Source organism: Peromyscus leucopus, chromosome 6 (assembly GCF_004664715.2).
Source record: "Peromyscus leucopus breed LL Stock chromosome 6, UCI_PerLeu_2.1, whole genome shotgun sequence".
Taxonomy (NCBI): domain Eukaryota; kingdom Metazoa; phylum Chordata; class Mammalia; order Rodentia; family Cricetidae; genus Peromyscus; species Peromyscus leucopus.
This window is the reverse complement of record NC_051068.1, coordinates 95222008-95247366: the sequence shown is the minus strand read 5'-3', so window position 1 is coordinate 95247366 and position 25359 is coordinate 95222008. Positions and strand designations below refer to the sequence as shown.

Below are 25359 nucleotides of genomic sequence, written 5' to 3'. Positions count from 1 at the left end.
ATTATATTGCATTTCACCATTAAGAGATTTACTAATTCTCTATCAATCTCCCTACCCTATAGCTGGTGCATAGTATATTTATATCTGTAAAGACTTCGCTGCATACATTAGTAATTTATCCCCAAACTAAGTAACATACCCTTTCCAACTAACTGATCCGTGTAAATATAGCATATAGTAACAATCGTAGACATTTATCCTAGATGATGGCACACGCCTTTAATCTGTGGGACAGAGGCAGGTGGATCATTGTGAGTCCCAGGCCATCCAGGGCTGCATAGTGAGACCCTGTTTCAAAGAGGAAGGAGAGTTACATAATTTATAAATTTAGTTTTAGCTGTGTATTTTTCCATAAAGTTAAGGTAAAAGGGGTTAACAATTGAGAAGTTCTTCCTTTTAAGAAAGTACTTTTCTCTTTAATGAAGCTACATAGAAACCAGCAGCAGCCTTTCAAGAAGCCCATTGTCCGAGGGGCAGATTCGGGTGCTTCCATTACTTGAGGTTTTAAACCTCATTAGAGAGTCATCTTCTTTATTATGAAGATTTGAGTAAATATTGTTTACTTTTGTTTCTGCAACCTGTTATAAATTACAGATGATGTATTACTTTAGTTTTCTCTGAATTCCCCCTAATATTCTCTTCATTTCTATTAACTATTTAATAGAATTATTTAATAAGTTATTTTGATAAAGCATCAAAAGAACTTTTCTTAAATATGGTATAACTGCATCTTGACGTGTGTATTGGACCTCATTAGCTATCATTAGTACAGCTGGCTTTGTTTTGCTTTCTCGTTGTCATTGCCCTCTGTTCCCATTTTTGTGTTTTTGTGTGTCTTGGAGCTCTAGTTAATCTTCCTTCTTCCTGGTATACCTAAGAGATGGCTGTTCAGTTTAATTGCTAGCCAGTTACTAAGCTAGTTTGATTTGTAACAGCTGGATTGAGTTATTTTTCAGTGTGACCAAACTGCTGTCCATTTTATGTTCACAAGAGTTTGATGACTTCTGTAACCATTGTGTTTTTAGCACTTAGAGAGTACCTGCCTTAGAGTAGGCTTCTGCCTCCATTTTTTTGTGGGATGATTCAGTAAACTGTCACTTTTCTACATATGCATGCATAACCATTTCCATAAGAACTGTAAGGCATATTCCTATTATATAAAAAATGTTTTCTTAGATTATATGATCTAAACAGAACTTACATGTAAAGCCAAAAACCTTTTAAGAAAGAAAATAAGTTCAAACATATTGGTTTGAATGTCTTCATGGTGGAATTCTCACTCTTTAAGGACCTCATTGTTTAAACATTAAACTGAAAAAGTAGTTTGGTTGTTCATAATATCAGTTGTGTATACTTTATTCAGTTCTTCACCCTTTTCTGAGAATCAACCCGGGGCCTCGTGTCTGTTAAATAGGCACTCAAGCACTGAGCCTAATAGCTCCCGTTTGGTTGGTCTTTTGAATCTAACATTTAAAAGGAAAACAAATGATCAAATTTCTTAGCAGAATTTATCTGAAAAACATAATACTTAAGTCTGTGGTGTCAGTTTGTTCCTCTGTCTAAATTGAACAGATAAGTTTTTTTTCTTTTCTATTTTAAACGTACTTGAAAAATACTCTTCTGAAAGATCTACAGTTTCCTAAAAAGCCTCATTGTTACACTTATCACACAAGAGTAATGACACATTGCTAACATTCTTTGAGTGTAGACTGGAGTTGATATACGAATGTGTAGCTCACATTCATCTGTATTTTATGTGAAGTATATTCTTGACATGTTGAAAATAAAGGGAAACTAGGGGCTGGTGTGTAAAAAAAAATATGAGAAGACCATTTGTGTACCTTCATATCTTGTAGCTTGTTTGATTCCCCGCCCCCTTCCCTGGGTTTTTCAGACATCAGTATTTAAAGTTTCTAATTTCTTTCTATCCCTTGTCTATTCAGCATCTGGTATGGGTATAAAAATTGAGACTGAAAGTGTGCATTATATCCAGATGTTCTAGTATTATATAATAACAAGTGGGGTCATAACCCCCTACTGTGAAATTATACACATTCTAATTATGTGTATAATTTTTTTACTTCAAAAAATTAGTTGAGAGTTTCATATTCATCCCTTCCCCAAGTCTTCCCAGATCTACCTCCTAATTCCCTGTCCACGCAGCTTTATGCCTTTTTCCCCCTCTTAATCCTCTAAGATCAATGTATGCTGCCCAAGTATTCACAGATGTGTGGTACTCCACTGAGTGTTGTTGGCTTACTGCTAGAGGCCACACTTTGGAGAAAACTCTTTCCTTCTCTCAAGAGCCAGCAGTTGCCAGTAGCTCCACACCCAGCAGAAGGACTGTATGCCCAGCTCCCCTGTCTGCTAGGATTTGGACTGGCTTGGGCTTGCACAAGTCTTGTGCATGCTGTCACAGCCACTGTGAGTTCATATGTGCAGCTTCCCTGCTGTATCCAGAAGACACTGTTTTTCCTTGTTGTCATCAACTGCCTTAGCTGTGAGTGCATGAATATGTATGCATATAGTCTATATGTTCCCCCTTAAAGGCTGAGCACTCTGTAGTCTATTATTCCTTGGCCAGTTTTGAGTCTTTATGTTAATCACTATTGCAAATAGGAGCTTCACGGATGAAAGTTAAGAGATGTAATTGATCTATAGTATAACAGTAAATCATTAGGAGTTTGTTTAATACTGTGTCCGTTTAGCAACATAGAATCATATTATCTGTAAGTAGGTTCTTCTCAAGGGCTATGAACTATCTAGCAATAGGTTCTTAGCTAGATGATGGTGCCAGGTTTAAGTTTCATCTTACGGAGTGGGGCCTAAATCCAGTCAGAAATTGGTAGGTCACTCCCATGATGTTGGTGCCACTGTTGCATCAGTGGGCCTGTCTTGCCAATTCAGTCATTATGGTAGCTTGCAGGGTTTGTAGCTGGGCATCCTTGATGACTCTTCTTCCCCAATAGCTTGTGTAGCACCTTGCAGCGCTATCAAAGCTGGATAATAGAGATGAAGCTTCCAGGTGTGTACCAGCTTGATTTTATCATGTTTTTGGCTTAAGTATGTGGTGTCTTCAGCAATAACGTCTTGCCATCAAGTTAGAGAAGCTAAGAGCAGTCAGTGGCAATAGTCTATAATGTTTGGAGGTTTATAGGACCTCATTGACCAACAACTCTAAAAGAAGTAACCCATTCCTGGCACTGGGCTTTTTATTTGTTAGTCTCTAGTGTCTAGTAATAGAAATGTATTGGAATTTTGATGGGATTGTATTGAATCTTTAAAATACTGGTAGGGTGGCCATTTTCATAATACTAATCCTGCCAATCCGAGCATAGGAGCTCTTTCCATTTTCAGTTTATTTTTTCAGTGTCTTAAAGTTTTCATTGTACAAGTCTTTCATGTCTTTGGTTAGATATATTCCAATAAATACACACACACACACACACACACACACACACACACACACACACATGCACGCACACACACACACAATTGTGAATGACATTGTTTCCTTGATTTCTTTCTCATTATGTTTGTCGTTTGTATATATAAAGGCTACTGAGTTTGTGTGTTAATTTTCTCTCTTGCTGCTTTGCTGAATGTAATTATTAGTGGTAGGAATTTTCTGGTGTAGTCTTTACGGTCTTTTAACATAGAATCATATTATCGGTGAGTAATAAGACTTTTGCTTCTTCTTTTCCTGCTAGTATCCCTCCATCTCCACTTGTCTTACCGTTCTAACCCATTACTAGGTTGAAAAGGAGTTGAGAGAGTGGACATCCTTGTCTTATTCCTGATTTATTGGAAATGCTTTGAATTTTCTCCATTTTGGATGATGTTGACTGTGGGTTCCTTGTATATTGCCTTTATTATGTTTAGATATCCCCTGCATCCCTGTTCTCCCCAGTACTTTTATTATGGATGGGTGTTGGATTTTGTCAAAGGCCTTTTCTACAACTAATAAGATGATCCTGTGGTTTTTCTTCCTTAATCTTATTTATGTGATTATTTTTGTCAATTTACATTCTTGAATTCTGCTCCCAAGTATTCTGAGAATTTTTGTTTCTATGTTGAAAAATATGGGCCTGCAAATTGCTTTTTCCTCCATTTTTTTTTTTTGTTATTGTTCTCTGGTTATTGTTATCAGAATACTGGCTTTGTAAAAGGAATTTGGAAATGTTCCTTTTCTATTTTGTGGAATAGCTTCAGGAATATTGGTGTTCATTTTTCGTTGAAGATCTGGTAGAAATGTGCACTGAATCCATATGGCCTCCGCCACTTGCCTAAGGAACATGTGTCTAGTCTGCCTTTCTGTGCCCCTTCCTGCACACCTCCTTCTGGTAGAGAGTCCCAACTAGAGCTGGAAACCCTTCCTCCCCTGCCACACATGCTTGTCCTCATCCCTAGCAGGAAAGCCGGACTCCCCCACTTCAGTTCCACCTGTGGTAGTTTGAATGAGAATGGCTTCCATGGTCTCATGTGTTTAAATACTTGGTCTCTAGTTAGTGGAACTGTTTGAGAAGGATAAGGAGACCTGGCCTGTTGGAAGAGATATGTTACTAGGAACCTACCTTTGAGATTTCAAAAGATCCAGGCCATTCCCAGTCTTTGTCTCTTTTTCCTATTTGTGGATCAACATGTAAGCTCTCACTCAACTCTCCCCGCTACCATATTTTTGACTATTACTTGAACTCTGGTCCTCTAAAACCTTGAGCTCCAGGTTAAATGCTTTCTTTTATAAGTTGCCTTGGTTATGGTGCTTTATCATAGAAGTGGCAGAGTAACTAAGATACCACCGATTCTCAATTTGTCTACCTGGTCCGTTTTCTGGGCAGATACCAGATTTTCCATGCCAACTATACTGATCCGCTTTGCAAGGATCCCCTTTCTCCAGGGAGGATCAGTAATCCACACCAGCACTCAACCCATCTCTGCAACATGCCTAAGGAACTTCCTTCCATTTTCCCTTCTCAAAAAAAAAACCCTTTAGGGATCCCAGACTCATAGCACCAATTTTACCAGAGTCCACTCTGCCCATGGAAGAGTCATAAACACTTCCCCAAGACTCCTGAAGATTGAAAATGAGGATCCACTTAGCTCTCTAGGTCTCTTCCTGGGCTTAGAAACTTCATATAGCCAGACCTGAGCCTGAACTACTTCTCCCGAAATCCTATTTGAATATCAACACCGAATTGCCCAGAGATAGAACCCTAAACCCCATACAACTGGCGAACCACTTGACAAATTGGAGTATCAGGAAAAAGAGTTTCAGACACGCAGTCAGCAAAAGAGACAAGACTTCTATCCAAGAGACAGAACCAACAACCTCAACTTCAATAGGTCCTACTGCAAATATACAAACAGGAGTAACCAAAACAAGTGTCCACCAACACTTAGTACTCCCACAGTAATGTTCCCTAAGAAAAGTGTCTTAGATGAGATGATGTATAAGACAGTGACTTCAGAGTAGCAATAATAAACATTATCAAAGAACTCTAAAGAGAATATAAAATTCCAGAATGCCAACCCCCAAAACATATTTGAATGAAATAATGGAAATAATTCAAGATATGAAAACAGAATTTAATGAAGAGATAGAATCTTGGAATGAAAGCCAAAATGAAATCTTAAAATGAAAAATTCAGGAATTTAAAGAAAAAAATCAGAGGAAAGTCTACAATGTTAGCATTTTTTTCTACAAGTTTAAAATTTTTATTATAGCAAAACATAAGTTCTGGAAAAGTATTCACCAACTTCTTTAAGAGTACTCGTGTCTAGTGAGAGGAACTGGAAAGGAACTCAAGTTTATGTTAAAATGGGTGAAGTGGAAGAAAAAATATCGGGTCTTGAGAACAATGTAGAGGAATTGGATCACTTAGAGAAAATGTCAAATTCAGGAAAACCCAAGAAGGGAACATACTGGAACTCTGGAACACCATAAAAAAGACCAAACCTAGGAATAATAGTTATAGGAGAAGAGACCCAGGTCAAAGATGTAGAAAATATTTTCAACAAAATCATAGAAGAAAATATCCCCAATCTAAAGCAAGAGCTGCCTATCAAGGTCCAAGAGGCTGTAGAACATCAAATAGGACCAGAAAAGAAAATGTGGATAGAATACACATGGACATGGACACACACAGGTAAAGTACCCCTATATATCACATTTATTATACTTCTGTAATATATTGTATGTATAATAGTTTGTGTTTCCATAAACTCTTGGTCTATAGTACCTTATCAAAACATGTCCTCCATACAGACTGACAACTTAGAGAATCTGTGGGCCTTTGAGAGATAAACATTCTGAAATATAAGGGCAGATTTTTCTTGAGATTTCCTTAAAATATTTTTTTTAGTTTAGAAACAGCTTGAATATTTTACACTTAACATGTGTAAGACAGGTAAGTCAGTTTAAGATTTATTTGAGCTAATAAGCATACTCAATATGAAAAGCTGAATTTATGAACTTAGTAACCATTTTCTCCTTTGCTAACCTCAGGCATTCTTAGAAGACCACTGAAATTAACTTCTTTGAGGGAATCAACCATTTTGAATGTTTCATTTAATAGTTTTTAACATGTGAAAACAGTGTATGATGATTCTAACACAATTAAATTTGAGTCTTTTTTTTTTTTCTAGTTCCTCTCACTAGATGTCTCAGGGTTACTATTGCTATGATGAAACACCGTGGACCAAAGCAGCTTGGGGACAAAAGGGTTTATGGGCTTATGCTTCCATATCGCTGTTCATCATGGAGGGAAGTCCAGACAGGAACTCAAACAGAGTAGGAGCCTGGAGGCAGGAGCTAGTGCAGAGTCCATGGAGAAGTACTTGCTCCACATAGCTTGTTTGCTCAGCCTGCTTTTCCAGGACCACCAGCCCAGGGGTGGCCCCACCTATAGTTGGCTGGGCCCTCCGCCATCTATCACTAAGTAAGAAAATGCTGTGCAGGTTTGCCTACAGCCTGATCCTATGGAGTCATTTTCTCAATTGAGGCTCCCTCCTCTACAGTGACTCTAGCTTTTGTCAAGTTGACATAAAACAACCCAGTACACTAGATAGGAGTATTCATAAAAAGTTGATGTGTGTTTTCCAGAGCTTATATTTTGCTACAATGGGATTTTTAATTTGGTGGAAAATGCTAGCACTGTGGACTTTGCCATAGTTTTCCCGTAGCAGAATTGGCTTGAGTTGAGTCCATTGTGACTTGTGTATAGTATCTGAGGTCTTCTTCCTGTCTTCTTATCTGTTCTCTTTCCTCAGTAATTAGATTTCAGATTAGTAAAAACTATGTAAAAACTTTGGAGGTTAACCTGTTAGATTCATTTCAAGCGTTAGAAGCTCAGCTTAGATTGGGTTAATCAAAGGAACGAACTGACTGAGTCATGTGACTGGATTATCTGTTGATCTAATTACACAAAGAAGTATTTAGTAGGATAGTAAGGTCTGTTGTAAGCTTCAGATATCTAGTGTCTACCTCCATAGCAATGGGATTTCGGGTGAGCCTTGGTGCACACAGCTGTTTCTACATGAGAGCTTGAGATAGAACTTGGGTCGCCATGCTTCACAGCAAGCACTTCAGGATCTAGCCATCCCCAGAGCCCTATACTTTTAGAGCATTGTTATCATCACACAAATAAATTTTGTACCCATCTCCAGTAATTTCGTCCTTTTCCTGGTTTGGGCAACTACTAATTTATTTTTGTCTCTCAATTTGCTTATTCTACTTAGCTCCTAGATCTGTCATCGCTTTCTCAGATCTTCCCTTTTTGGGTTCTCTTTCAGAATGACTGTAGGTTTTACATAATTGCTAGTTTGATAGTTATGACTCTTCTTTTTCTACCATTCTAATACCTGGAATAATAAGTAGTACTTAATAGTTTTGCTGGTATTTAGGTGAACAGTGAAATTAATCTAAGTCCTACAGTGAGTTTGGACTATGTTCCTAGTACTTAACCATTGGTTAAGAATAGTGTTTATTAATATGACTTGGGTTTTTTTTCTATGTTCCTCATTTGTCCTTTCTACCCCAGTACTCATCATGCTCTGGTTCATTTTTGATGTGCCAGCAAGATAGAGCCCTCTTTGAGTTCTTCATGAATTTCGTTTCTTGCTTCCTGCTCTTTGCTCATTATACTTTCTCTGTTAGAATTCCCCCCAAGGCTTTCCAGTTTCCTAATTCCTATTTACCTCTTTAGGCAAAGTCAGAGAATTGGAAATTTTAGCGTTTCTTCTTTTCAGAAAGCTCTTCCAAGAGCTAACTGGTTTCTTCATGTGATATTGCTTAGAAATATCTATATTTTATAGGTATAGATCAGTAATCTTACCTGTTAAAATGTTTGTGCATATACCTGTATAGTTACTTAGAAATTGTGTGTATGTGTTGTGTGTGTAAAATATGGTGATGGTTAGTTTCAATTGTCAACTTGATACAATCTAGAATTACCTGGGAAGTGAGTCTCAATTAGAGGTTGTTTAGATATGGTTAGCCTGTGGGCATGTCTGTGAGGTTGTCTTGGTTACATTAATTTAGGCAAGAAGGCCTGACCATGGTGAGTGGAAGCACTTCCTAAGTTTGGGTCCTAGGCTGTATAATAGGGATGAGATGAGCACAGGCATTCACATATTTGCTCTCTTTGCTCTTGATTGTGACTGTCTAGCTGCTTCAAGTTCCTGACTTGATTTCCCCACAATGATAGACCGTAACTTGGAATTGTAAACTGAATAAACCCATTCTCCTCTAAGTAATTTTTTTCCCCAGGGTATTTTATCATAGCAACAGAAATGAAACTAAAATGACTAGTGTAGTATGTAGTAATTTCTTAAATATTCATATTTTGATAAAAATCACAGGTAATACCTAGTACTTTGATCCTGTACATTCTAATAACGATTGGATTTCTTGATGACAGACTGAACTTGTACCTGTTTTTTCCTTCCTTGGTGGTGGCTTCTCTTCTTTTGTTGTAGCACCCTCCCTGTGTCCTTATCATAGCACTGACCATGCTGCACTTGGTGATTGCTGGTGTACACCTGTGTTCTTTCCAGAGACTATCTCCTGAGCTTGGGTACACTTCATTTGCAGTTCTAGTACATAGCACTTAACTGTTTGTGGAACCAATAAGTTTAACTGGGAAAGTGGGATTAATTTATCCTATTCTGAAAATAATTAAATGCTTACGTTTAAATCATGATGATAGACTAGTTTGTTTTTAAATTTTTTGTTCTTTAGTTTCCGATCCATTGTGTACTTAACTTTTAGAAAATACAGTATAAATTAAATACCAGGAAATATCTTATAAAGGGTTTTTTTTTTTTAATGCAGGCATTAGGTTTTTTTTTAATTTTTGATTCAACAGACACGGAATTACTTTTCAGAGTCTGTGGGGATGGAGAGATGGTTCAGTGCTTGTTCAATTCAAGCATGAGAATCTGAGTTTGAGTTCCCAGAACTCATATAACTCTGGACATGGCATCTCATGTCTGCAATTTAGCACTCTGGGACAAGACATGAGCTGGAAACTGGAGACCCTCCAAAAGTTAACTGGCCAGCCAGCCTGGTACATGCAGTGCTGAATAAGAGCCCCTCTCTCAAATGAGGTGGAAGGAGAGGAGAAACAGCTGATTGTTCTCTGACCTCTACAGGTGTGCTGTAGCCCACATGCACCTGCACACACACACACACACACACACACACACGCACGCACGCACGCACGCACGCGCACGTTAAAAAATCTGGATCTTCAGTGGTCTATGTGCTGTAAAGCAGACATATTATATTTATTATAAACACTAAAGCCAATGTCTTATCTCAGTTACTTCTCAGAAATCTGTAGAATAGGTACTGGTGACACCATATAGGAATCTAAGGAATAGATAAATTGATGTAAATTGCTCCAGGTCATATAAACACCATGCAAAACAGCCAAGATTCAAGTCCACATGACCCCATCTAGCTCCAAAATCTCTGTGCTAGAATCTCTTATTTCATAAGTGTGAAATAAGACAGCATTCTAAAATAAGAATGTTATGGATAGACATGGATGTAGGCACATAGAGTAACAAGTCAGATTGTAATTATTTTCCTAAAGAAAGGGATAAGGGTATGGTTATTGGTTGACCACTTCTTTAGCATGAAAGCTGCCCAGCACCTTGAAGGGGGGTGGGGTGGAGAGTAGGGGTTGGATGTTGAGTCACAGGATGGTTTTCATAGAAGAATAACATGGTAGAGGATGGTGGCTAGCTGTTCCTTCATCCCCTTAGTCAGCATCTGTTTATATTTTAATATTAAAAATATAAGATTTGTTAAACAGAAGAGTGATGGAATTTCCCTCGAATGTCTTTGTTCCATCACTCAGTTTCATATACTGAATATTGTTTTTGTATTGTTCCTCTCAGTTAATAGCATAATCTAATTGTAATTACAGTACCGTAAACAGAAATAGTGGTAATATTCTAAGAACGAAGTGTAAATGATGATCATATATTATTATATTAATGTTTGCTGATGATCATGTTGCTGTTCTCAGTGTTTTACATCCAATAGTGTTTATGAAATTAGAAACTTTGAAAGTATTTTTATTTCAAAAGTATTGTTTATAAAATTACAACTTTTCTTCCTATAGAAATCTGGTTAAGAAATACTGTCCCAAACGCTCATCCAAAGATGAAGAGCCAAGGTAAATCTAACCTGTTAGTTACTGCATGTTAAAAATATTCAGAACATATATACACTTCATTACTTGGTAACATATACTGTAATCGTACATGTTTTTCTTTAAAGTTTACTTTAATAAAAACATCACAGTGGACTACTATTTATCTTCTGAGGATAGATACTTTAATGAACTTAATAGTGTTTTATTTTTGTTTTGATGTGGGGTGTTTTGGTTTAGGGTTGTCTTTTTTTTTTTTTTTTTTTTTTTTTTAAGAATAATCGAAAGAGGAGTTTCTAAGTAGGATTTAGAGCAGGATTTTCCTTGAGTTGTTTAGTCTCCAGAAGAAAGGCATGTTTTCCCACACGCCTGTGTTGTGTACTTGTCCCTAACTTTCTAAGAGTTTTGCCTTGCAGGCAGTGAAAACTGCTTGGCTTATTGATTTAAAAGGATAATGAAAAGTGATGAAATTTGGGGGATAATTTTTTGAGTCCTGAATAAAAGGCTTTTTGGATGGAAGTCCTAAACACGAATATGCAGGTGGTTATGAACCACAGAAACTAAATGAAACTAGACTCAAGCTTTTGTATATGCATTGGTTCTTAGCATTCTTAAGGGATCCCTGTCTGAGCTGTCAGTTTAAGATAGTGTTCCTTGGTGTGTTCCAAGTAGATATATACATTTTAACACAGTAATTTTCTTTGTTTCTCTCCTTCCCTTCACACACATTTTTACCCTTATTTTTGCCCCCTTTATCCCGCTTTGGTGCCAATCATAATGGTACACCTCCATTCAGGATGTGGGCAGGCATACAGGCAGCTGTATCCAGAGCTGATAGCAAAGTTGTTCTGTAGATCAGCCATCAAGATGCATTTGAGTGGTATGATTGGCAGGTTCTGTCCTCGAGAACAAGCACATCATCTCTGCAACAGGTTCAGCTGCCAAGCCTAGGAATCCACCCAAGTGATTCCCAAGCTCAGGCCAGTCAGTTGGCAACCTAAGAGATTCCACTATGTCAAAAGAGCCTGCAGGTAGTATTCTTATTATATTTTGACCCCCAAATATTCCTTTATTTATAAATTAAAGGCTATTTAAAGATACTTAAACATGTACAACTTAAGCTTAATGCAGGATGTATATTATCCATATATAGTTAAATTTAGAACAAGTAGCTAACATTTAGGTTGAGTGTATTCAAACTTGCTTTAGACACCAAAAATAACTCACCAAAAAAATTGTAATGGAAACAAAAATAAGTCTTATTATTTTAAATGTGTTTTGCCAGGTTTACTTCATGTATCGCCTTTTTTAACATCCTTAATGAGTTAAACGACTACGCAGGACAGCGAGAGGTAGTTGCGGAAGAAATGGCACACAGAGTATATGGTGAATTAATGAGATATGCCCATGATCTGAAAACTGAAAGAAAAATGGTAATCTTTATAATTTTTATAGAATTACAACAGCTTATAAAATAGTTTCAAACAAATAATTATTTTTCTCTTTAGAAATATATGTTCAATAAAAACTGGTTTTCTATATTACTGGATTTCTTTTATTTAAAAATAGTGAGATGAGCCGTGTAGTGGTGGCGTACACCTTTAATCCCAGCACTCGGGAGGCAGAGGCAGGCAGATCTCTGTGACTTCGAGGCCAGCCTGGGCTACAGAGTGAGTTCCAGGAAAGGTGCAAAGCTACACAGAGAAACCCTGTCTCAGGGGAAAAAAAAAAAAGTGAGATCAGAATATACTGTGAAAAAAAATTTCAGTGAAAAAGAAAAACTGTGAGATATACTTACCAGTTTAGGATCTGTTTGAATTTAAAAACAGGGTTTGGCAACATGCAGTCCACAGACCAAACACAGCATGTTACTTATATTTGTTTTCTAGATCCCATAAGCTAAGAATACTTTACATATTTAAGTGATTGAAAAAAGAATTAGAAACTACTCTTGGACATGTAAAACTATATAAAATTTGAATTTTACTGTCCCTGAAGTCTAATCTGCATTCATTGGGTTTGATCATTCCTGCGGCTGCTTTTGTATTGTAGGGACAAAATACCATTAGACTAGTAAACCTAAAAGACGTATTACTTGTTATCTGACTTTTTATAGAAAACTTCTATTGAAGATGATCATTATTTTCTTTAATATTATGCCTGTTTTAAAAGTTATTTTAAAAGTATTAAAGTAATCTATAAGATGTATTTTAAAGAAATTTATTTTATTCTCTTCCTAATCTCTAGTTAAAGATGCATTACCTCTATAAATGTCTTATTTTATCACCTTGATAAAAATAAAGTGAAGAGCCTTTTACTTAATAGTAAGTGTAATTATTTTTGTTTGTTGTTGGTGGTTTTAATCTTCAGCATCTCCAAGAAGGACGAAAAGCTCAACAGTACCTTGACATGTGTTGGAAACAGATGGATAATGTGAGTTACAGTATTTTCATGGTCAATCAGAAAATGTACATTCTTTACCTCCGAGTCTAGTATTTCTAGTATTGCTCATAACCTGCCATTTGTTTTGTTGTATAGTAAGCAAGAATATAAATGGAGGATGTGAGCTCATTTCCTTTCCGTTTTTCCCTGTGTAAATACTTAGACGAATTCTCTAGTCTTCATATCATGGTGTGTGTTAGGGAAATTTATGCAGTATCAAGAGGGGCTTGGATTAGTAGAAACAGATTTCTTGGAAGACTATTTGCCTCAGAGGAGAGACCAAGACTGTGGTTCTTGAACCTTTTTAACACTGTGTTTCTCTTGGCCTTTTTTTTTTAGCATTGTGAATACTGAGGAGCAAGGGCTACCTTATAGGAAGTGTTTCTTGTAGCTACCTGTAGTCCTACATTTCTCTAAGCTCCTAACTGTAGAAAAAGAACTGAATAGGACATAGATAGAAAACATACTGTCGACTTAGAATTTCCCCACGGTCCTTGATAATGTGGGTTTTCTTAAAGGTTTTGATAAATATAAACAAGGTGTCCATATAGACACTATAGTCTTCTTTACTGGAAATGCTGGATTGAAAGACTATTGTACAAAATAAATAGTCTTTCTAAATGTTCAGGTTGCCAAGTGATTGGCTCTTTGCTAGCATTTTTATGATAGATACTATATTCCTTAAGAGTTGTGCTGAAAATTTTTTTTTTTTGTGTGTGTGTGTGTGTGTGTGTGTGTGTGTGTGTGTGTGTGTTTACTGTTTAGATGTGATTGTCAGAAGGACTTTGAGGCAAAAATTTTGTAAGTACGTGTAGGATACACTGGTTTCATACTGTGCAAATCTTTGGTATTTTGAAAGCTCATGCATATATTTGCCATGTTTTTTATATTTTCTTGTTAACATGCATATTCAAAACTTAAATTCTATTTTAATAACCAATGCTGTTTTAGAGTTCATAGGTACATTAATAGTCTGTTTTTCATTTTTTCTTTTTTCTTTTTTTTTTTTTTTGTTTTTTTTGTTTTTTGGTTTTTCGAGACAGGGTTTCTCTGTGTAGTTTTGGTGCCTGTCCTGGATCTTGCTCTGTAGACCAGGCTGGCCTCAAACTCACAGAGATCCGCCTGGCTCTGCCCCTCGAGTGCTGAGATTAAAGGTGTGCGCCACCACCGCCGAGCTTCAATTTCTTTATAATTGGTTTCACCAAGACTTTAAGGGAGGACTTTTATTTATTAAATTTCAAATTACTGTTGGTGGCATCCTTAGTTTCTGCCATCTAATAAGTGAGAGACTGTGTATTTTCATTTGCACAAAATAACATACTCCTATACAAAGGAGATTCTGGTTCCTCTAGAAATGGCTGTTGACACAAATCTGTTGACAATATGTGCTGACTTGCCTTTAGAACAGTTGGCAGTTATTAAGAAAAAGTTGCAAAGGTCATAAGAAAGAAAGAACCATTATAAAAATAAGGTACTTCAAATGTATGTATTTTTTAAGTGATTAACAGTATTAAGAAAATAAACTCAACCCTGTGCTTGTACTTTTCCCTATATGTTCAAAACTAAATATGACATGGCTTTTATTTTTTTGTGGAGCCTGCAGTTAATGAAAGAGACTGACTGGTATAATATATGTGTAGAAACAAGTAGAGGATCCTATTTCCTAATTCTTTGTCTTTCCTTTGAGTCAAAACAAAATTATAGAATTCCTAATGTGTTTGGCATAATTGAAAGGAGCTATAAGAGACTGAGGAAAATAAGGAACTGGAAACAATTGAAAAAAAACATTGGAAGACAGTTATTGCTCCCAGGGTGAACAACAGCATTTAAACTGAGGACAGAAGAAAATAGACCTGTGAAAGAGGTCTTGAAGGGATGGTCAGAACTTAGGAAGATAAACATCAGATGCTAGGCCTGCCAGTCGGGAGGCTCCAGATGACAGCACACACGTTTCTAAGAACAGCTGACACACAGCGGCTCCAGGGGTCAGTAGTGGAGTGACGTCACAGCGTACGTGTAGGGGTGCTTATGCCACTCGGACTGTGTTGGGTCTCACTCTGTAGCTTTGTGCCTTATGGCAGGCCTTGAGCCAGGCAGTATATCCTTCTTTAAGTGGCTCCCAGAGGCAGGAGAAAAGGAACATTTCTTTCCTCACTGTCCTTTTTTATCAAGGACATAAACTGCCAGAAAACCCCAGCAGACTTCCTCCTAGGTGCCTTTGATGAGCCTGTGGGGAGCGTGGGACCGCAAGCCACAGCTGTGTACAGCCTTTGTGTATTGAGAGGGAGGTTCTGCTGAGCAGGAGAAGGGAGTAGATGTGGTTTTCTGTGGATACTTTTTATTCATTTGTACTCACTTGTTTGTGCTTGGCTATTTCAAGAAAAGTATTTTTTAACAAATAAGATACCTAATATAAAACACTTATTTGTAAGTAGCTTCAATTTGTATCAAAATTATTAACCGAGAGCCACTGGCTCTACAGTGGGATTGGGTAAAATACTCAAGTCTTGGCCGGTCGGTGGTGGCCCACGACTTTAATCCCAGCACTTGGGAGACAGAGCCAGGAGGATCTCTGTGAGTTCAAGGCCAGCCTGGGCTACCAAGTGAGTCCTAGGAAAGGTGCATAGCTACACAGAGAAACCTTGTCTCAAAAAACCAAAAAAAAAAAAAATACTCAAGTCTTCTGCTTTCTTTTTCTAGGTATTTCTCAGAACACAGAAAGCAAGGCATTTTCCAGGCAAGGACTTAGAAGAGGCTTTCTCTGGGAATTGACAAGGAGAAGTGGGGTTGGGTTGAGGGGAAATAACACAGGGAATTTCCAAGGAAACTACCTGGCTGTTTCATTCTAGAGGGAAAGACCAGGCTTAGCCGCCCCACCTTCAGAGTTTTTAATGGGCGTTTAAAATAAGAGCACATATGAGGCTGGAGAGATGGCTCAGAGGATAAGAGCACTAAAGCTCTTCCCAGAGGTCCTGAGTTCAATTCCTGGCAACCACATGATGGCTCACAACCATCCATAAGGAGATCTCATGTCCTCTTCTGGCATGCAGGGGATACATGCAGTCAGAACATTGTATACATACATACATACATACATACATACATACATACATACATACAGCACATAGCCAAAGATCTCCAGACAGAGACCACACTAATATATAGCAAAAAAAGCAACTTAAAAGAAACAGCAGTGTGGGGCAGTGGTGCACACCTTTAATCATAGCACTGGGAGGCAGAGATAAGTGGATCTCTGTGAGTTCAAGGCCAGCCAGGACTACAAAGAGAAACCCTGTCTCAAAAAACAAACATACAAACAAAAAATAATAATAATGTTAATTATAAGGAGAAACAGCAGCTATGAAAGGTACAAAGCTTAAAAACTCAAAACTGGTATTAATTTTCTCTGTGAAGCGGTGTAAAGCGGTGGATGTAAAGAACAAAAAGAAGTTCATGGAAGGAGAAATGAAAAATCCATTAGATCGATAAAATTGACGTCTTTCAGAAAGTAAAGCAAAAGAACAGAGGTTTGAAACTGAAAACATAATAAAGTTAGAAGATTTCATTTAGCAGTTTCCTTTTCAAAATAATAAGTATTTTAGATATAAAAGAAAGGCATAAGTAAGTCCAGGAAAAATGTCTTCAAATGTAAAGACGTGAATTTCCTGAGAAACACATTTACTCACAGCAACACAATGATGCAACAAATAAAATAAGCATGCCTTTTAAAATGAATCAGGAATTAGAATGGGATTGAGCGTATCCCAGTCTGCTTATATAGAAACCAGAAAATAATGAACTGGCAATGGTGGCAAACACCTTTAATCCCAGCAGCTGGGAGGCAGAGGCAGGAGGATCTCTGTGAGTTTGAGGCCAGCCTGCTCTACAAGTGAGTTCCATGATAGCTAAAGCTGTTAACATGGAGAAACTCTGTCTTGAAAAACCAAACCAAAACCTCAGGGAAAATAGTACAATAGTATTGTTAAATTTCTGACAGAAATTGTTTCCAACTCTACTCAGCCAAAGTCTGTTAGTTAAAAGTGGTGGTAAAGGCCATGGCCTGTCACAGTAGCATGAGTTCAGAAAGCTTCAGTGGTAGCAGGGTAGGGGGTTGGGTGGGTGCTATCAATAAAAATATTTCTAGCTTCAAAAATAGTATTTTACCAACTTTCTAGGAAGCTACTGCTAAATGTGATCCGGCAGAATGATAGTGAACCTGACGGATCCAAATAACAGAGGTGCAAGACATCCTAGGGAATATAGGAAAAGGAAACCCCAAGAAAACAGTTATGCACTGGGATAGCTGGTATGAGTTCAGACTTAAGCAGAAGAGAAACCCACAGGAGAAACTGAACACAGAAAACAAACTGGATAGAATTCCTAATGTTAGGGTTTACTGTGGAGAGATTTAAACAGTGTGGGGAGACTCGGGTTAAATTACAACAAGTATATATTGAAAATCAAACTTGTGTGCACATTTATATATTCATGCTTCTGTCATAAATAGCTGTTAAATTTTTCATTTTTTTATGTGTATGAGTGTTTGCCTACGTGTATTTATGTACGCTATGTGTGTGCCTAGTGCCATCAGAGGGCAAAAAACGGGTGTCAGTTCCCTAGAATTGGAGTTACTGATGATTGTCAGTCAACCTCCTCTACTAGAGCTGCAAGTATTAAACTGCTGAGCAGTCGTAAACAGCATTTTAAAAGTCATAGTAGTTTGAATTAAAGTTGGGTGCGGTGGCACATGCCTATAATCCTAGCACCTTGAAGGCTGAGGCAGGAGGATTAAATGTTCAAGAGCAAGTTGGACTATACAAGTGAATTCCAGGCCACCTTGGGCTACATAGTAAAACCCCATTTTTGTTTATTAAAGGAAAAACACAACACAAAACCAGACATGTTTGTGTCTGTGCTGATAGTATTTCCGAGACATCTGACAGAAACACATAAAACTATTTTGAAGGAACATTTCCACATCTTAACTATATTGTTGGGGCCTACTGAGAAAAATGGAAGCAAGCAGCAAAACCAACCAATGAAGATCTGTTTATAATAAAAATTTCCCCCCCTTTTTTGGACAGACAATTAGGTATATATTGAGTATTAATCATGTCTGTTTTTTCTTTATTGTCAAAAACTAATACCTGATAATTAAGACACATAAATACTATAACCAATGTAAATTAGTTATAACAATACATTTAATTTTCCAACTTAGAAAGGACAAATTTTAGTTACAGTGTTCAGATCATTTTTACATCTTACACACACTGGTAGCATTTAAGTTACTACTCAAATGAGAAAAGTTATTTTCATTTTCTTTACAGAGTAAGAAGAAATTTGAAAGAGAATGTAAAGAAGCAGAGAAAGCACAACAGAGTTATGAAAGACTGGATAATGACACTAATGCAACCAAGGCAGATGTTGAGAAGGTAAGAGACCCAAACCTGCTTCTCAAATAGATTGTTGCTCATGTGTGTTACTGCATACAGTCAACAATCCTACATTGAGATGCAAATATGACATGCATGGACGCAAGGCACGCCTTTCATGTCAGTGTTATATCTATCTAAAACATGTAGATATTGCTTACTTGAAATGGTATGTATTGTCTGAGAGAGAAAGATGGTAATATAATATCTTAGCTGCATTCAAAATGCTCAGAAAAAACAGTGGCTACTAGGATTGTTTCTTCCCTACTCCAAAACTGGATCGAAAGACTAAGACATATCTATCCATCAAGTATACAGACTGGGTGTGATTGAGTAGGCCTCTTCAGCAGCTTTGCCGGAGACAGGCATTGAGTTGGCACATATTCACTTCTTGAATGTCTTGTCTCCGATTCTGAGCTGGCTATTCTGCAGTGTAATTTGTTGGTAGGATTTTCCTTGTAATGGCTATTAACTTCTTTGACATCTGATAAAGCGCAGCTGGTTGCATGCCCCCCATCCCAGCTTTAATATTTCCTTATATAGGTTCTATATACCTATGTTTTGTATTTTTAAGCTACATAGAAAAAGTCAAATGCATTTTTCTTAAAAATTTTGTAGGTATTTTAGCTTGTTAGATATTCTCTACTTCTAGATAAACAGATTTCTCCAACTGATCCACATAGGAAATAGCTTGAATTACCTTTATCACGTTACTTTCCTTTGGCTTCCCTCTAAGTTTTCAATATCCCACTTAGGTCCTTCTCTGAAATATTATCCTGGTTTGGTCAGATCACTTCTCATTTTGATTACCTCCCTTGTCAGAGCGCTAAGTTCTTGTTCATATGACCTGACCTGAGTCTACGTGAATCCAGGCAACCATGTTGTTTGAACTGACTCCTGTAGCGTTCATGATTATTTGGAATCCTTGTCTTCTCACTTGTGTGTTAATATGAGGATGTGTCTCTCATAACTTACACTGAATTTTAGATTTGTATGGACATCTTTATCCATTATTAGCTTTGAGCCTATTAAAATTTTTATATCCTAATTTTGATCATCTAGTATAATTTCCTCCACAACATTATGCCATTTCTATAATTGATCAGTGTGTTACTTGATAGTATTGTGAGTAACGGTAACTGCAAAAGGTACTGTTTTGTACGTGGGAGACTTCTTGAAGGTCAGCATCCATTCTAAACACTGCTTTGAGTCATCATCAAGTAATGGTTATTCACATTTATGTCCCAGGAATTTAAAGCTGCGTGTTCTGTGGACGCCACCTAATAGCTTCCTTTTGTCCACAGAGATTAGCTTAGCATCTGCTAGTTAACTTGGTCTAACTTTTTCCCAATTTTGGTGTTCCTGGTTTAATGTTCATTATGTGAAGTCCCTTTATTATTAGAAAACTTAACTGTTTTAGCTTGTACCCATATTCCTTTGTACACCCTGCTGTAAATTCCACCATAGCTCATGGGACTCACAGCTGGGGGGGGGGGAGTTTCCCAATGGGTCATGAGGACTTAGGGCTAGGATATTTGGAATCTTTGTCCCACTGTGGTTTGTGATAGATAGAAAAAAGGGGATGTGTAAATAAATGTGTACTTAGGGTTCCAAGTTGGAACTTCGGGTTTAGTTTTGTTTCATTTTTTTCCCTGTAGAAATACTTTGGTTCGTAGAATTTAGTTTACATAGTACTTACTTACAGCAATCTTCTAATAAGCCCTAGATTAAATAGGGTTTGGTGGGCTTATCTGAGATCTTGGCTACTTTGCTTCCCTGGTCAGTTTGTTTGAGTTAAAAAGATACAGGTACAGACTAATGTTAGGCAAATAACTGCATCTGTAGAAACCAGAATCAGAAGAGTGAGGGATAGGGTTGGGAATGGAGATAATGCTAGAGGACGCGTCGAGCAGGATAAGACCCTTAATTTCAAACCTTAGCAAAAGAGAAGAAACAAAATAGTGAAGCGTATTCCCAGTGTGCTTTGTAATATATAGCCCTATTATATTAAATGGTTTTTTTGGTTTTTGTTTGTTTTTAAAGACAGGGAATGTTTTATTTAAAACCCATCAGTGAGATGGACAGCTTGGGTCTATGACAAATCATTCATGTTTAAAGCATAAGTCAGTAACTGTATGAAAGCACACATTGCCACATACAAATTAACTGATCAGACCACAACTTTCTAAGTCGGAACAGAATAACTTCCCTGTAAAAGCAGCACCTTATATTAAATGTTTTGTTCCTGTGGATGATGTAAAGTGGCTGCACGAACACACGTGCACGCGCGCGTGCGCACACACACAGACACACACACACACCTCTACCTACACCATCCCACCCTCCCCGTTTCCTCTTCCTCTTATTGCTGTGTTGTGTCCAGGTTGCTATGGAACTCTGGTGATCCTCTCTCCTCAGCCTTGTGTGTACAGGAGACTACTGGTGTGCAGTGTTGCATTTGGGAGCCAGTTCTGACTTCTTTTCTTATTGTTCTAGACCAGCTAGGGCAATTTTTTTTAGCTCATGCTCAGTGTGTTAGAACTAACAGTTTTATGTATATTCTCATTAGTGTTAATAGTATTCCTTTGATTTTCTGCAAGAAATTGAATGCAGAACTATTTTAAATAATTACCTGTGGTGTTTTATAGAGATGGAAACATGTTGAATATTATATTATTGAAAACACATTTTAATCATTATATATATATATCTACTATTTAGTTTCATATGCTAATAGGGTAAGGAAATATTTCACTATTTTTAATAGTTGAAAATATTTTTGGAGGTATTTGTTTTTCTTCTCTTCTGTTTATAAATGTACTGTTTCAAGACATAATGTCATTTATTATTTTCTGTGTGAATTTTGTAAGTAGAGACATACAGAATTTTGCTTATTAAAAAGAGGACTGCTATGTAGGGATATGAGGATTCTTGTTACAAGAAAACCATGTATGATCTGGGAGCATTTTCTTTAGCTGTTGGTTTATCTATTGACAAAATCTAGCTTTGGTATAATTTTCAGGAAAATCAATTAATTTGTTCTTAGTAATCATTTAGACCAATTTTGCCTGTAGGCCAAACAGCAGTTGAACCTTCGTACACATATGGCTGATGAGAATAAAAATGAATATGCTGCACAGCTGCAGAATTTTAATGGCGAACAGCACAAACATTTTTACGTGGTAATCCCTCAGATTTACAAGGTAAGTTCAGTCTAGTTGAGTTCAAAGAGATTTTTTTTTTTTTGAGACAAGGTTTCACAGTGCATCCTCCCTGGCTGACCTGCCCCTTCCTGTCCAGGACTGGGATTAAAGGCATGCACCACTGCTTTTCTTTTCTTTTCCCGTTTGGAAATAAAACCTAGGATGTTACATGATCCAAGAAAGCATTTTACTACTATGATACAGCTCTAGTCCAAAAACTCAAGTATTAAGTCTTAGAAATTAAAAATATTTCTAAATTCACTAGTTGCTAAGATTGGTAATAAAGTAGATGTCCTTATTTTTTTTTTAAAGATTTATTTATTTATGACGTACACAAAAGAGGGCACCAGATCTCGTTACAGATGGTTGTGAGCCACCATGTGGGTGTTGGGAATTGAACTCAGGCAGGACTTCTGGAAGAGCAGTCAGTGGTCTTAACCTCTGAGCCATCTCTCCAGCCCCAGATGTCCTTATTTTTAAGCCACAGACTTTTCTGTATATTATTAATGTTGTATTTAAAACTCACTAAGCCAGTGACACTTTTTGATATAAGTTATAGCGCAGTAGGAATAAGTATTTTGACTGTATAAAGGGAAGTAACTGAGACTGGATATTGTAATCTGTTCACCTAGAATTAGGATTTAACCTTTTTTTGACACCACCCTAGAATCAGTGACATTAATGTACATGGCAGCGCTAAGTCTTCTAACAATGTTTTTATTGGCCTGCCTTTTCTGTCTGTCTGCCTTGCCGTCTGCTAGGATCTAGTTGTATTGTAAGGCCTTGGGCTTGCTTATTAGCTCCATGCGCCATCACTTAATGATAGCTGCAGCAAATAATGAATCTAGACGTTTTTCATGAGGGCTGAGGTGCTGCTTTCTCCAGAAAGAAGATAAATTAGAAGAAAGGGAGTTAGGGAAACAGTGCTGGATGAGGGCAGATTCTGGAGAAAGAGTGTCACCCAGTGAGACTGTCTTTCATTTGTAAGGCAAGCATACAAACTGGAGTTGGACTAGAGTTGGGTAGCAGTTCTGATCATGGAATCCAGAGCAGCAAACCTGTGAATCCTCTCTGTGATTGTATTAACTGACCAAGTCTTCACATTCTGCAGCAACTGTAACTTAGAAGTAAAGTACCCTTTGTTTTTGGAGGCCTCTTTAGAGCTTGCTTAGAGCAGTTTTGCCATTTTGTAATCTTTTTTTATAAAAACAAAACAAAACAACAACAACAAAACATAGGTTTCAGAATAAACCCCAGACCTTAGAAAGAAACAACAAAAACCAATGTGAAGTAGAATTTGAGAAGGTGAGGAGAAAAACCAGTGCTGACTGAGGGCAAATGTGCCAAGATGATTAACTTTATGAATTTGCTCGCCTGCCTCGGCCTATTTCCCATAGTGAGTTTGTGCTACCTTGGTGATGTGACTTACTGCTTTCCTCTCATGTCCCCAACTCTGAGTTGCCAACTGTGGTAAGGTCTGGGTACCTGTTTGTGTCCCATCAATTATGAATACTTCATCCAGCTAGTACTGTGAACCAGCTAATGAGTACTTCTCCAACTTGGGTCTTATGGCTAATTGTGGTAAAAAAATAAATAGTGCTAGAATTTGGTTTTCAAGTGGGACATTTCCTGAAAGCATGAAAGTACCCCGACTGAAGAGGAAGGATGGGAGAGCTGTGGAGCAGAGACCTGGTGCCGGCTGAGGAATGTCGTAGATGCTCGTGACTGTCAGTAGTAAAAACTTTGTTTTAGTCTCCTTTTATTATTTAACAGGCCTCAGATTGCAAGAATTATCAAGTTTATATAAAAGTAATAGGGAAGAAATCTGTCTGGGGAGGTCATTAATTGTTCTCCTTCAGACTAGAACATTCAGTTTCCTTCCTTGTTTGAATTCTGGATTATTAGCAACTACAAGAAATGGATGAACGAAGGACAATTAAACTCAGTGAATGTTACAGAGGATTTGCAGACTCAGAACGCAAAGTTATTCCTATCATCTCAAAGTGTTTGGAAGGGATGATTCTTGCAGCAAAATCAGTTGATGAAAGAAGAGTAAGTACTATATAATTTTCTCTGAATTAATAAATGGGGTGTAGTTCTGCAGTTGAAGTTAATGAAACGGTTTCCCAGTCTTTATTAGGAATGAAGTAACCTAAGGAATACTTAGTTCTTAATTATATTCTGTGTGAGAGAGCCTTATGTAAGTTAGATTGCTACAATGAGTTGAACTCTAAAATTTTGATTCTTTAAAAGAAACTTTGCAGCCCTCTTCTTCACAGTTAATTTTTTAGTCTAATCCAAGAGTATAACCTTTGAACTATGTTTAACTTATAGTGTTATTCTAATGAAAGTTTAGAGAAGGATGTGGTTAGATCAATCCAGAACTGTCAGAGTTGCCTTCAATGCAAATGTTACTGCTTGTGCTGAGCAAGAAACAAAGGTATGTGGAATAGTGACCATGAGGAGGAGGAAGAGGGCATTAGGAGTCAAGGACACAACACAGTCCTGTTCTTGAGGACCTAGGACACAACACAGTCCTGTTCTTGAGGACCTAGATCTAGAAACATCACAGCTTAGCTAAAGTGTAGCATAGTGTAGATCTGGTTATTTCTGAGTAAATGCTGAGTGAGTCACTAAGAAGCATGGGCAGGCAGACACTGACGTTCCAAGGGGATAGTGAAAAAAAAAGAACTAGTCTTGGAGGAGTGTCAGGGTATGTGCCCTGTGCTCTAGTCTTCACAGAAAGTCATTCAGTCAGTATTAGCCAAGAGCCTACCTTTAACTAATTGAATCCCTAAATTTAAAAGGGGAAAAGTTTTTTAGTTTCTTTCATTGATAGTTCCAAAGTGTGTGTGTTACTTTTTCAATTGGGATTAACATATTGAATGCTAATTACAGTAGGGAGAAGTTATATTCTTTAAACCTTTGGTGATTACTATAGATCTATTACTTTAAGCCGTCATTTGAAAAAAAAAAGGTTTGAAAGCTAATGTACTGTGATCAAATAAAATGGTTTAAAAATGTGTTTCTTATTTATAGGATTCTCAAATGGTAGTAGACTCCTTCAAATCTGGCTTTGAACCTCCAGGAGACTTTCCATTTGAAGATTACAGTCAGCATATTTACAGAACCATTTCTGATGGGACCATCAGTGCATCCAAACAGGAGGGTGGCAAGATGGATGCCAAGTCCACAGTAGGGAAGGCCAAGGGCAAACTGTGGCTCTTTGGGAAGAAGCCAAAGGTAAAAACCCAGAGTCCCCATGTGCTGATCAGACTTACTTAGTCTGTAGTTAAGTTGAAGATGTTGGGTGGATAATAATTACCACTAATAGAAGAATAATTTCATTCAGCTTAAATGATTCAATTAATCTTTCACTATTTAGAAAACAGTACCTTAATGTTGAGCAATTAATAATGTGGAAGTATTAACTAAGTTTAATATCTAGTTAAATTACATGTTTTTGAAATTCCTTTGCATATCGTTTGTCAGAATTCTAAGGCAGTGTTTTACTATTACTACTTACTATTACTACGGAAATTTTTAGTTGCAATAAATGATTAAACTCACAAATAATAAATGTCAAGTTAGATGTTATAGTTCACACTACTATAACTT

At 37.2% G+C, this 25359-nt stretch overlaps 1 protein-coding gene across 3 annotated transcripts in view; it reads left to right on the top strand.

Moving 5' to 3' along the window:
- Nucleotides 1-25359, top strand: part of Fnbp1l (formin binding protein 1 like) — an 82429-nt gene that overhangs the window by 38974 nt on the left and 18096 nt on the right. For all 3 annotated transcript variants that reach the window (XM_028881453.2, XM_028881452.2, XM_028881451.2), the window contains exons 3-9: nt 10632-10685; nt 11947-12094; nt 13032-13094; nt 18434-18538; nt 21613-21741; nt 23647-23793; nt 24781-24984. In XM_028881453.2, the coding sequence (XP_028737286.1) occupies nt 10632-10685; nt 11947-12094; nt 13032-13094; nt 18434-18538; nt 21613-21741; nt 23647-23793; nt 24781-24984 (850 nt within the window). The remainder of the gene's footprint in view (nt 1-10631; nt 10686-11946; nt 12095-13031; nt 13095-18433; nt 18539-21612; nt 21742-23646; nt 23794-24780; nt 24985-25359) is intronic.